This window comes from Spinacia oleracea, chromosome 4, assembly GCF_020520425.1.
Source record: "Spinacia oleracea cultivar Varoflay chromosome 4, BTI_SOV_V1, whole genome shotgun sequence".
NCBI lineage: Eukaryota > Viridiplantae > Streptophyta > Magnoliopsida > Caryophyllales > Amaranthaceae > Spinacia > Spinacia oleracea.
Genome location: NC_079490.1, coordinates 132,420,113 through 132,434,323, shown reverse-complemented (window position 1 = coordinate 132,434,323; position 14,211 = coordinate 132,420,113). Strand labels below are relative to the sequence as shown.

Below are 14,211 nucleotides of genomic sequence, written 5' to 3'. Positions count from 1 at the left end.
GTAGTTGTGGCCTTCATATGATTGTCTGACTAAGCTTTCTTCAATTTTATAAGTTTTACTTCTTGATTTATATGTTTTCATCTACATAATGTTTCCAAATGCTTTCTCAGTGTGTGATTCAGGTACTGCAATTCTTAGATATCCTGGACTTTTTGATGTTGTTTCAATGTCATGTTATAGTAGTGTTAGTCTTCCACATCTAACTTGTCATAGTTCTAATCTTGCATGAGTGATAGTTTCTGTAAAGGTAGTGCTATATGTGGTAATTTGATTGAGCGAACAGTCCGATCTATTGATTGCTCCTAGATTTTGGTCTCTGTCATGATCATGTTTGATTCTGAGCTAGGCCTTTGTTGGTTTGCATAGCTGGTTTTAGAATACTCAGATGCAGATAGACAAAATTCAGGAGTTGATATCTGCAGGATCGACACTCCCTCATGTTACATTCTCATTATCCAATTTCAAAGAATGTGTAGAATGAATACTGAACCAAAATATCTATTATTATTTCTCCCTACTGTAGATAGGGCCTGCTAAGGGTTAAAGCTCAAGGGATAAAAACATGCCCTTGCTACCCATCGTGCAATAGCTCCTCAACAGTTAGATCACTGAGATATGGTCTCAAAGTTTTAAATCAAGGTCTTGACTCTTGATGCTAGAAGGCACACACTCCTACTTAACCCCACAGATGTCCATGACAAGATTCTGCCTAATTATTATGTTTATACCCTACAAACAACTTTTTTTTTGTACTTTCTTATATTCAGTAACAGAAGGTGCAATATGAGTTTCTAAGGTAGAGTTCTATGTCTAGTTTACACTATCCAAATTTATCTACTCTACTTTGAAAACCGAAATCTTAGAGAATTTATCAAACACATAAAGAGGACCAGTGGCTAAATATAACTGGATTATAACTGGATGGAGATTGTGTTTGCAATAATCATCAGCTGTTAATCATACATAGGGCATAAGAAAGCCCAGTGGATAATTTGATAGAGTTTGATTGAGGGAAAAAGAATGCATGATCGAAGACTGCATTTGTTCCAATTCTCAGCTTAATATAATTTAAGATACACTGCTTCTTGTTTTTCATCCAATTTCCTAGTTATGAGCATTCTAGGTTAAGAATGTAGAACATCATAGATCATTGTGTAGAACATCATAGATCAATTTGAAAGCTAGCTAGTGTAATCATAATTGCATATGTTCTAAATATGAGTGCAAATGTTCTGAATTTGAAAGCTAACTAGTGTAATCATACTAGTTAATACATCACTACAACAAACAATATTCTGAATTGTTCAACGTGTTCGAATTATCTTGATTGGATTAGATTGGATGTAGACATGTGTATGAATCCTTGCTCTTTTGCTGCTTATGATCTCTTCTCCATCGTCACATTTGTTAACTTTTAGCTTTAATTTTGAGATTGTTTTTGTGTTCTAGACTAATAGCGATGTGAAACTGTGATTTGTATTCCTCTGTTTATTTGTCAGTTAGGGTTGATTAGTAAGAATACTTGCGGCAAATATATTATATATGCAGTGGATGATTGAAATAGAATTTTTGGGCTTTATGATCAATTTTAAGCTATTCGACGTCTATTTTCTCAACTCGGTCCCCGTCTTTGCCCAATTTTTTTGTCTTTTCCCTTCAAAATGGTTGTTCTATCTCCTATTTTCTTGTCTCTCTTTCAGCTTATTCCTTTTTAATATTCCCTCCATTTCCCTATTCTAACCTTGGTCTCGCATATATTCATAAATTCATCTCTTCTCTCAAAAGGAGTCAAAACCTACTACCTCTCCTCAGTCTTTGTCAAGCTGGTATCAGGCAGTCAGGGACTACTACACTAACCATGATGTTGCTAGTGTCTTACAAAAAATGAATAGGTATATGAGGATGCTATATTTTAGAGAATTTCTGTCAAGGGAAAGGAATTTTCTTGCTAAGCATGGGATAACTGTAGCGGATACAAAATGATAAGTTTGAGGAATGTAAAGTAGTTTTATGTTGAAGTGAATTGGCTGAGAATTTTCTTGTTGATGATGTATGTTAATTGGTAACCTTGATAATAGACAAGGTTAAATGCATGTCCAATTGTCTGAAACAATGTTGATTGACAACTATTTGGAAAGAGAGCATATCAGTTTAATGGGGTTAGCAAACAGGATTTACCGCTTTGCTATAGTACCATGGGAGATTGATTTGTGCAGAAGATTGATTTGTGCAGAAGATTCCCAAATCAATTTACAGAACATATAGGGTCACTTATTAGAACATATACCTCTCCAATACTTTTGATGCCAATTATTTCTCCAAACTCTTGACATATTAATTAGAATCCTGTCTATTCCATCGATTAATGAACGAATGGTGACTTTTTTTGTATCAGGGTTTCTGAAACTGTGTATGAGGTCATCATTTCTAATTTCTCAGCACGTTTTTCCTCCCAATGCACTGTCTTTTATACCTCTCCAATACTTTTGATACTCTTTCATCACTTGCTGATGACCACGTTATGAAACTGTGACAAGACATGGGATCGATTTGGCATGATGGTTATGTACTTAAATATCATTTTCATGTTTGGTGGAATTCAAATGCTGCAAGAGAATATAATAAATAGCTTATTTGGCTGCAAAAAGACCAGTGATAATGTCGTTCACTGTTGTGTGAAACCGCTACCTTCAGAAGAGTAACATGGCTTAAGTTTGTTTCTAAGTTTAGCTGACTTAAAGTCTTTTTGGTCATGCATATTTTCTTGAGAATTACAACATTTTCTCTGCACAAGTGAAGTTACATTATTCCTAATTGTTACCGCTACCTTCAACATTGAATGGAAATTGCTAATCTTCCATTTTGGGTGTTACTGTGTTAGATATATGATTAGGTTTCATTCTAAAGCCTTCCATATCTACAGAACATATAGTTTAGCTTCTTAGAACACGTAGCATAATTGATTAGAACATATAGAACAATTTACAGAACATATAGGTTCACTTATTAGAACATATAAATTCAATTGTTAAAATATTTATACCTATTTAAAAAAGAACTAATTTTGTTTCATGTGTTGCAGGGAACCCGAAGATCACACCAATCAAGAAACTGAAGTTAAAATCAATGAAGAAAGCATTGATAATGGAAACCAAGAACAAGAGCCTGATCTCACTAAAGGACGGGAAGAGACTGTCAGGTTTAAGACAAAACATAATATTTCAAATAGAAAACTAGTAGATTAATTAGACTTGAAATCACCAACATGTATGTTAGAATGTATCTGATTTCTGCCCCAAGATTAGTATTCATGTGTATCAATATGCAACAAGTTGGGACCTACTAAACTTTTCTATGTTTCTATATATAATTTGTACCATACCTATTCCCAAAATGGTTTTTAAGATTCTAATAATAGTTATAATCTGTGTTGCTGTTATGATGTTCCTATATTGTTGTTTTGGTTTTTAGTTCTATGACTTAAGTAGTTTGCAAGGTTTAATCCAAAATAAAATCTTTCTAATCTATCTAAACATCACCTCTCATTGTGCTAGAACATATAGCTTAATTGCTTAGAACATGTAGCTTAACTGATTAGAACATATAGATTCACTTGTTAGAACATATAAATTCAATTGTTAGAACATATAAACATATTTATAACATTAAGTTAATTTGTTTCATGTGTTGCAGGGAAACCGAAACTCAAACCAATGCAGAAACTGAACCTATCATCAATGAAGAAACCAATGCCAATGTAAACAAAGAACAAGAGGAAGTGAATCAGAAGAATGACAAAAGAAGGAAACATATTGCAAAAAGGAAACAAGGGAATGAAATTGTTGTTAGAGATGTCAAGAAGCACAAGTCTGCAGTTGTTGTGCACTCGGGATCAAAAGACTGTGTAGAAGTGGATAACAAATCAAAACCGGTGGAGAAGAAAAAGGCTAGACTTTTGGTCCAAAGAATACCACCAAATTGGTTCATTGCACTTATTCCTAAAATTCCGAGACAACACAGAGCTGCCATTAGGAAAATAGGCTTTGGTGCCTTCCTTGATTTAGATATTGGTGCCCATAAGTCTGCGTTTTCTGCTGAACTTGTAACAAGCTTAGACGCCAACAGAGTTAATTTGGTGATGGATAATAAAGAAGAAATAGATATTCAGTTGAAAGACATACACCTTGTGTACGGGCTTCCAATAGGAGGAAGGAAAATAGTGGAACCGAAGAAGGAAGAAGATGAAGAATGGGTTTCATTTCTGAGAACATGGAGGGGATTCTTTAACATGGAAAGTGGAAGTCCATACCTGTCAAAAGTATTAGATAGGTTGAATGAGTTATGTGAAAAAGACTTGTGTGATGAATTTTTATGGCATTTCGTGGTGTGTGTAGTGAATACTTGTATATGCTCAACATCAAGACCGGAAGTGGCATACAAGTTTCTGTATAGCTGCATGGACATACAGAAAATTCATGAATTAGACTGGTGCCATTACACTTTTGTAAATATGAAGATAGCTGCTGAAAAATGGAAAGGAGGAAATGCTTATTTCACTGGACCATTGCCTTTCTTACTGGTATGTACACTGCCCATAACATATAGTTTAAAAGTATAGAACAATTATGTTAACTGGTTAGAACACATACTTAAATGTTTAGAACATATTCTTTTTCTGCTTAGAATATATATCTTAAGTTGCAGAACATATTCCTCAATAGGTTAGAACATGTTAAATAATTTTGTTAGAACATATTGATTAAGTTGTTAGAACATATTGATAAAGTTGTTAGAACATATAATTTTAATTGGTAGAATATCAATCTACAATGAAACATTTACTTAATTGAAATAGCCTATGAATTTGCTAGTTTGATCTTAAAGTCTTAAACTTGCTTGATTATTACAGATTAGGATTAAAAGTTGCCCTTCTTTGTTTTGAAAGTCGCTCTGCTTTTAGCAAAGAGTTTTGTCATTGCGTATGTCTTAATTACTTGAAGCAAAATATTTATAAATATTCAAACTCTATACAGATTACATATTTTGACCGGTTGCAAAGGGAGAAGATTGTGCAACCAAGAGAGTTCCCTCTCCTTTCAGTCTGGAACAGTGAGAGGATAGAAGAAAGAATGAAGATTGAAAACAAGAGGGGCTTTGGAAAGGGGGTTGTGCTCAAAAGAATAGCTTATGAAGGATTACTAGAAGAACAAGTTGAAGAACACATATACCAGAAAGATCCTCACTTGCAAGCAGGCTCATCAACTTGATCCTACAACATTATGGTAAGTAACTGGAAACATAGAATTTAAATACTTACCATGCAAGTTAGTACACATGGTTAGAATATTCAGAACATATTACTTAACTAGTTAGAACATATTGTTTGGTGATTCCAACATAATTGTTTTACCATAGAACAAGATAGTCTCTGGTTATGATTCTAGAATGCATTGCCGTCTATGAGATTTTGTATTTTCCATTTTTCTCACCCTTGATTGATGGTAATTGGTAATTTAGAACATATACAGTAACATGTTAGAACATATGAAGTAATTAATAGAACATTTGGATTAAATACTTACAACATATTACTTAACTAGTTAGAACATATACAATAACAGGTTAGAACATGTAAGTTTAATTATTAGAACAATTAGATGAAATACTTAGAACAAAGTGTATTGGTTGTTGGAACTTATATTAAATGAATTCAAAAAATAGTTTTAGCACAGTTCCGAACATTGAATACATTCCTTAGAACATATTATAGAATATTTAGAACAAATAGACTTAATTCTTAGAACATATATCTAATTGATGAATCTGTTTTACTTGAATGAAGGGCTTTCTGGACAAATTTGGGGATTTGGCTAAGGCACTGGCTTCAAATATCAACGAGATGTATGTTATGGTAGATAAAGCATCTGACCTTTTCAAAGAAGGCGATACAGCAGAGGAACTGAAAAGGCTGGTCGATAATATTTGGAGCAAGTACACAAATAAGCCAACTGAGCCAATTCTGCCCGAAGCACAAGAAAAAGTCAAGAGTCCTTCAGTTCTTAGCCAGGACAAACAAATGTTTGATGAACCTGGATTCATTGAGGAATTGGACGTGGTAATGGCTAAGGCATGGGAAGATTACCAAGAGAGAATAGGTATGAGTAAGAAATTTGTCAAGCCACGTCCAACAAAAAAGAAAAAGAAGGCAAGAGATGAATCTGATATATTAGGCTTCAAATTGTTGACCCAAAGCCAAACCGATGAAGAAGAAGAGCAACCCCTCCCATTTGCTACAACAACGACACACATCTTTGTTCCAGAATCAGAATCACCAGTGATCCTTAGTGATATTCCATCTTCATCTGCATTAAAGCCAACAGAAGTGATTTCTCTCGACAGTGCTGAATCGTTTGAAAATATGGATTTGGATTTGGACTTGGATCTGGCACTTGGAGTTCCAAAATCCTTGGAAAATGCAGCAAACAATGTCAAAAGCCAAGAACAAACAGACACAGAAAATGCAACAAACAAGCCAAGTTCGGGTAAAGATGATGACCCTAAGGAAAGAGCGTCTGATGTTGTTCCAACAGAGGCTACTTTGGGTAACAATGATCAGCAAATGGGAACAGAAACTACTAAAACACCAACTGGTTTAGATATTGATGGAAAGCAAGTTGGTTCGCCAAAATATGAGGAGCCAAAACAGAAAATAGATGAGCAGGAGGGGTAATTACACATAATTTATTGTAATTCCTATTTTGGAAAAACCGTGAAACAATGAAATAATTGTATTTTGGTATTTTGATGGATTAGAACAATTATTATTTTCAGAATTGTTTAAAGATTCGAATGCTTAATGTTTTTTAGAACACAAAGTGTTATGATTTAGAACTTTGATTTTATTATATATTTGTGTGATAATTTGTACAGGGGAAATGATGAAAGTAGAAAGAGTCAAAGATGCATTGAGAAGCTCCCGCAATATTTAAGATCGCCTTTCATGGTCAAACATGATGCAGCGTTCAAGAGAGTAGATGTTGCTAAAAGAAGGATGGCTGATTATGCATTTGCTGAAGGACCAATTGAGTAAGTTATAAATTTTCACTTTCATTATTAAGATTTTATATATTATTTGAATTCAGAAGTTTATCTTTGTGAATTCAGAACTTTATCTTTGTGAATTCATAACTTTATCTTTGTGAATTCAGAACATTTACCTAGTTGAATTAGAACAATTACTAAGTTAAGTCAGAACATTGACATTTTGTGCATTCCATAGTTTTTAAATTCAGAACTTTATCTTTGTGAATTCAGAACTTTATCTTTGTGAATTCAGAACTTTATCTTTGTGAATTCAGAACATTTACCTAGTTGAATTAGAACAATTACTAAGTTAAGTCAGAACATTGACATTTTGTGCATTCCATAGTTTTTGAATTCAGAACTTTATCTTTGTGAATTCAGAACTTTATCTTTAGGAATTCAGAACATTTACCTAGTTGAATTAGAACAATTACTAAGTTAAGTCAGAACATTCACATTTTGTGCATTCCATAGTTTTTGAATTCAGAACTTTATCTTTGTGAATTCAGAACTTTATCTAGTTGAATTAGAACAATTACTTTCCTGATTCAGAACATCTAACTTTTAATTTTATTTCTCAAAAATTGATATAATATTTGTGTTTTTGTTGAATGAAGTGAGCTTTTGTACAACGATAAGCTAAACAAAATCACAAGAGAAGAAATGAAAAGTCTTGCGGGCGAAAATCATATGCTCAACAATATAGCTGATGCATGGGCATACCTTTTAAATGTTGAAAACAGAAGGCGAGGTGTAGGAACAGAAAGTAGATTTTTCTTCAGCACAAAGCCATATGTAAGTTAATACATATAAAATGATGTCTAAATTAAAATTCGAGTAGCACTTTTTTTTGACAAATATTTAAACATTTTCAGCTCATCTTATGCAAAGATAAGTACTTTCTTTCGAGTATCAAGTTCAGTGAAAGATATCCTGCTTTGTTTAAAAGAATGGATGAAGAACTAGCACATGCTAAAGTAACAAGCTTGCAAAGAGTTCAATTGGTATGATTCTAATTATGTGTGACAGTGTTGACGTAATATTATACTACTTTTACAAACAGCAACATAACTCTAAACATTAAATTTTCAGGTGTTTTTTCCGATAGTTAATGGTGGTCATTACTATCTATTGTGCATTAACTTCATGAATGGCAGTTTGGACGTGATTGACAACCAATGCATTACACCCCCTATGACGTATTTGGGAAAATACAAGAATGAACCAAGAAATATGGTACGCTTTCTATCTAAATCTGTGTTAAAGTGATGACATAGATTTTAACTAACTAATTATTGTCAGAACAAAATTTTCCAAATTCAGAACATATAGAAAGAATATTTAGAACATTGTGCTACAAATTCAGAACATATTCCTAAACTTCAAAAAAAATAATGTTTCTCACTTTGACAATTTCACAGTTGAAAGGCTTCGCAGAATATTATTTTGCAAGACACAATGGAGGAAACAAAAGTTCTGTAACTGATTTCAAAACAAGAAACCTGAATATGAAATGGAAAAGCAACGCCAATTATGATGATTGTGGAGTGTTTTTGCTGAAGCACATGGAAACTTATTATGGAGAGAGTGCAAAGGAATGGAATCCGGGACTGGAAAAAGACAACGTAAGTGTTTAAAATTTAAATTTAATGCTAAGCCTCATGAGTTTAGAACATTGGAATACACTCAAAACATATACTTGGTTATACAGAACATGTTCCTTAACTAGTTAGAACATATACTTGTTGATACAGAACATGTTCAACTTGTTAGAACATATACCGTAACAGGTTAGAACATGTAGAATTAATTATTAGAACAATTAGATGAAATGCTTAGAACAAAGTGTATTGATTGTTAGAACTTATATTAAATGAGTTCAGAAAATATTTAGAACATATTATTGAATTTGTTAGAACATATAGGGTTAGTTATTAGAACAATTGGATTAAATGCTTAAAACAAAGTGTATTTAACATCTATTTTTTTGTTCTAACCTTCAAATTGATGTCATTGCAGTTTGAGCAAATGAAGAGATTGAGAGTTGAATATTGTGGAAAGTTATTGGCGCACAAAGAGAATGATGAACATCATACAATGATTTCAAAATCAAGAACATGGGCACTAGAAAACAAATTTTGAGGAAATTGTAATAGCTAGTTGTAGATCAATGCTAGAAACATGTAGCTTACATGTAGCATCAAATTTCGTACTTGTTATAAATAGGTTGTGTTGAAGATGTAGCTTAAATGCTTAGAATTTTTGGCTTTCTTGTTAGAACATATTTCTGAAGTGGTTAGAATATTTATGTGAATTTCTTGTTAGTATTATAAATACTATGAGTATTAGCATAATTAGTTGAAAAATGTGAGAATTAGCATTATCAAAATTTAGTATTATCGATATTTAGTATTGTCAAACTAAATATTCAATGCAATGACTTTGTTTCATAATTTGTTGTTTTCCTTGATTTAATTAATGCAAATAGAAACAAGTCTATTAAACAAATAAAATATATTCCAATAATTTGTAATCATTTCTTGTTGAACGTGATTCGGAACAAATACTATGTTATTTCAAAACGTATGGTAAGTTGACTTAGAGCATTTACATTTTGTGCACTAACTTTTAACTTTTTCAAGAACTAAGAACTTTTTAAATTAAGAACTTTGTCTCTTTGAATTCAGAACATTTACTTAGTTGAATTAGAACAATTACTTTACTTACTCATAACATCGAACTTTTAACTTTATTTCTTAAAATTTGGTTTAGTGTTTGTATTGTAGATGAATGAAGTGAACTTTTGTACAACGATAAGCTAAAATGAGAAGTCATGCGGGCGAAAATAATAATATCAACAATATCGCTGATGCATGGGGATACCTTTTAATTGTTGAAAATAATAGTTAAGCAAAAGGAACATAAAGTATATTTTTCAGAGCCATGAAAAAACTATATAGATATACATTGTTCATGGAAAATATGACTATGTCCAAAAACGTAACACAAAAAAAAAAAACTATAAAAAAATAACACAAAAAAAGTGAGAGGATCTATGTGGCGATGGTGAATGATGAAATTGTGTATTCTTTGGCGAGAAGCTTTTAATGACAATTCTGAAAAAAAAAAAAACAAAACAAATTGTGTCAAGGGAACTAAATAATGAATACAAAGCATCATTGAAATTAAAACATTATAATTCTATAGTTTAGAACATTATGTATATTGTGTAGAACATAGTGCACAGTTTCCTGGAACATGCAGTTTTAAGTGTAGTACATGATATAGATTGGTTAGAACAATATGAATATTGTGTAGAACAGAATGCAGAATTCCCTAAAACATATAGTGATAAGTTTAGAACATCATGTATATTAATTAGAATATATGATAATTTATTCAGAACATCAAGGTAATAGAATTTTTTACATCCAAACCATGTTATAAAAACTTATAACTTACAATTTTCTTTCACTTTATGTGGGCAATTCCGGATATCATGGTAACCAAGCTCTCCACAACCTCTACATAACCTTTTCTTCTTTTGGCTTTGCTCAATTGCCTTTTCCTTGTCACCTTTCAATCGTTTGTCACTACCTGTACCTGGAACATGAACCCCCGTGCCTTTGTTCTTTGAAATTTTAAGCGGCTTAACCACAATTTCAGTAGGAAGGGTAGCTCCAATCAGTAGCTCGATGTCTATTGCTTTGCTAGGAGAACCATTGTTTTCATGATTGTTAGAACTCTTCTTAGCTTCCAAGTTTAACCTTAAACCTTTTAAATTCTTCACAAGATCAGTAAGATCTTCTTCATTACCCTGAGCCAAACTCACACATGTGTGAATTTCTGACCATAACTCATTTAACATTCTTTTACAATCAACAAAGTTAACACATGCCTCCAAGATATTTCCTTCTAAATCAAAAATTGGCGTTTTAGTTGCCAAACTAGTCCACCTATTTAGCACATAAGCATCAGGAATATACTCAATCATCTTTGCCTTCCACACCCAAACCATGTGCCTACAAGGAATCCCTAACCTCTCAAACATCTTGCACATACACTTACTATCTAGGTTAGCCGGGTTAAAACTAACATCGAACTTTCTTATTCTACATCCTTCTCTAATGGTAAAGATTTCAAACCCATTTTCTTTCTTTCTTGTACTCCTCAAGTCCACAGTGAAAGCAACCAATCTCGAGCTCCTCTTGAAAATCATAAAAGACTGAAACAGTGTAGATTTTAGAAGCATGTTTCTCTAATGCAAAGGAAGTCTTACATTCTGGATGCTTGTGTTTAGAATCATTGTCAAATTGACCTTGAGTATGTCTTTGAGCATCCAATGCACTCTCAAATCTCATGTAAAACTCTACTAGAGTGAGATGGGGATTGGTAAACTTTGTATAAAAATTATTCTCACTCTCTGACCTTGATGTAGTCCTCATGATACCACATAGAAACGAATCTCTAAAGTATGCTGGGATCCACATTTGACGCTTCTCATACAACTGCTTCAACCACTCATGGTCTTGAAGCTTGAACTCAGCAAGAACCTTTCCCCATTTCTCTTCAAATTCTGTTGGCTCAATCTCTTCACTCCAAACACATTTGCAAATTTTATTAAGAAATTTGACGGCCACATACAAAACCTATGCTCAGCGGTCTGAAACACTTTAGGAATAGCTATTTTCATTGCCGGATCTTCATCCGTAATCAAACAAGCTGGCTCATTACCTCCCATTGCCTTGAGGAAAGTTCTAAAAACCCACTCAAAAGACACGGTGTCCTCATGGGCTATTAAAGCAGCACCAAAAGTAACACACTTCTTGTGGTGATCAACTCCAGTAAATGGGCCAAATATCATATTATACCTAAAAACAAATTTCAGAACATTCAGTATAATGTTCAGAACATATGAATAGTTATATAGAACATGCTAAATAATATTTAGAACATATGTACAGTTATTAGAACAAGATAACCATGCATTCAGAACTTGATGAGTAATGTTTAAAACATGCAGATTTTAACTTAGAACATCATGAATATTATGTAGAACAAAATTTAGATGAATTCAGAACATGACAAGAAATTACCTATTTGTTTGAAATGTGGTGTCAAAAGAAACCATATCACCAAAGAGTGCATAATTCTTTCTACATATAGGATCTGCCCAAAAAGCTTTACAAAGTTGCTCGTCTTCATCCACCTCATAGTCAAAGAAAAATGCACTCCATAACAACTTCTTGTTCTGAAAGTTATTCACAAACATTTGGGCATCCGATCCTTCAATGTAAGCCTTCAAATCTCTATGAAAATTTTTGAAATCTTGCATGGATGCACCAACGTTATCATACGATCCAACTAACTCCTTCATCAATCTAAAAGTCTTAACCGGACCAATGTTCACCTTCGAATTATCAATAATCATCTTCTTATGAAGAATATTCATTTTCCTACCCGCTTTCTGAAATTTTAGACAACCCGGGGTGTAAAGAGGATGAACATGTGGCTCTCGGAATTCAGTCACCACATAAAAACCTTCATTTTTATACTTCATAACCATCCGAGCCTTGCAACCAACACGAGTAACTAGCCTTGTTCGAGGTATAGGTACTTTATCTTCATTACCTTCCCCTTTTTTAACATTTGGCATGCCTTCAACCTTAACTATTGCTTTTTCTTTGAAACCAGCCTTGTTGCATAAACAATACTGAAAAGCAATAACGTCTAGTGCCTTCCTTTTTGTAGCAGTAGATTTCCTCATCACAAAACCAGCAGCTTTTGAATATGCTTTATAAAATGAAATACCCTCTTCGACACTCATAAATTTCATCCCTACAACAGGTTTTAACTCATCAGAACAACATGGAATCCATTCTCTCGTTCCCCCTGGACTTAATATAGGAATTACTTCAGGAGTAACAGCCACATTTGAATTAGAACAACTTGCATATTGTTCATTATCCACAACAGAATCTAGAAAAAAATAACAAAAAAATAATTCAGAACATGTATAAAGTTTACATAGAACATTGGGTTAAAAGTGGAGAACAATGTAAGAATAATTCAGAACATCAGAAAGAATGTGACAGGAAAATAGAGAACTATACAAAACCCTAGAAGCAAGTATTACTCAAAACAATTTAAACGACTATGCAGAAGATATAATGCAATCATTCACATCATCAAAAACAATTTACAACTTGCAGTTCATTAGAGGTGAACATTATTCACAACATGATCAAAAAAAGAATTAAAAAACAATTCAGAACATGTATAATATGTACATAGAACATTGGATTACAAATGCAGAACATTTATAGCGATTATTCAGAACGTTAACAAATCAGACACAATAATAAGAAAACTCACTTGATTCCGTCAATGATGAGGACGAACTATGATGAAATTCTGATGCCATTGCTCGAAAGAATACTGATCTGTAAATCAAAAACTACATGATTGAATACAAATTTGAACACATAAATTAAAAACACAAATTGAAAGGAACAAATAGATAATCAAAAATCTAAAATATATAACAAATGCAAATCAAAAATCAAAATAAAAAACAAATCAGAATATCAAACACAAAACAAAAACAACTCACCAAATATGAGTGCAATTCGGTAATAAAAAACAACTCAAAAAATTCAAATTATAAAAGCAGCTCACGAAATTCAGCAAATAAAGAATTCGATAATCAACAATTAATAATTTCAATTCAATACTAATGGAATTGGAATAAATAATCAAAACTAGGTCAGAAATTGGGAAATTATCAAGCAAAAAACACAAATCAAAATTGCGAAAATTGATAAAAATACCTTGAAATAATCAAGTAGATGAATGTATTCGAGAATTGAATTGAATTCTGAAGCGAATTTGGAGATGAATTGGACCGTGATTAAAGTGCTGTAATGGCGGCAGTTTACGTGAAAAAAGAGAGAGAAAGCAGAGAGAGAAAGCAGAGATTAGAGAGAGAAACTAATTACGTGAAAACTGAATTTTATGGGCTGAATATATCTTAAAAGAATTTACCAAATTGCCATTAATAATCCTTCATTTCAGGCTGTTAGATTAGAGATGATTCAAGGGTCAAGATCTATTCTCACATAGGATTGT

The 14,211-nt window shown here is 32.7% G+C and overlaps 4 protein-coding genes across 4 annotated transcripts; 2 read left to right on the top strand and 2 right to left on the bottom strand.

Moving 5' to 3' along the window:
* Positions 1–2,839: 2,839 nt before the first annotated feature.
* LOC130471903 (uncharacterized) lies at positions 2,840–5,267 on the top strand. The gene is made up of 3 exons (XM_056842260.1): positions 2,840–3,199; positions 3,694–4,579; positions 5,034–5,267. Exons 1-3 carry the CDS (start codon positions 3,072–3,074, stop codon positions 5,265–5,267), a joined length of 1,248 nt encoding a protein of 415 aa, XP_056698238.1. The 5' UTR covers positions 2,840–3,071.
* A 2,697-nt stretch (positions 5,268–7,964) lies between these two features.
* Positions 7,965–9,225, top strand: LOC130471902 (uncharacterized). The gene is made up of 4 exons (XM_056842259.1): positions 7,965–8,087; positions 8,176–8,319; positions 8,505–8,708; positions 9,103–9,225. The coding sequence occupies exons 1-4, from the start codon at positions 8,034–8,036 to the stop codon at positions 9,223–9,225; spliced, it is 525 nt and encodes a 174-aa protein (XP_056698237.1). The 5' UTR covers positions 7,965–8,033.
* Positions 9,226–10,455: 1,230 nt separating this feature from the next.
* Positions 10,456–13,721, bottom strand: LOC130459350 (protein FAR1-RELATED SEQUENCE 5-like). The gene is made up of 3 exons (XM_056826668.1): positions 13,459–13,721; positions 12,180–13,062; positions 10,456–11,954 (listed from the first exon to the last, which is right to left on the bottom strand). Exons 1-3 carry the CDS (start codon positions 13,505–13,507, stop codon positions 11,597–11,599), a joined length of 1,290 nt encoding a protein of 429 aa, XP_056682646.1. The 5' UTR covers positions 13,508–13,721; the 3' UTR covers positions 10,456–11,596.
* Positions 10,535–11,528, bottom strand: LOC130471901 (uncharacterized). Its single transcript, XM_056842257.1, has 2 exons — positions 11,229–11,528; positions 10,535–11,134 (listed from the first exon to the last, which is right to left on the bottom strand). Exons 1-2 carry the CDS (start codon positions 11,526–11,528, stop codon positions 10,535–10,537), a joined length of 900 nt encoding a protein of 299 aa, XP_056698235.1.
* Positions 13,722–14,211: the final 490 nt, after the last annotated feature.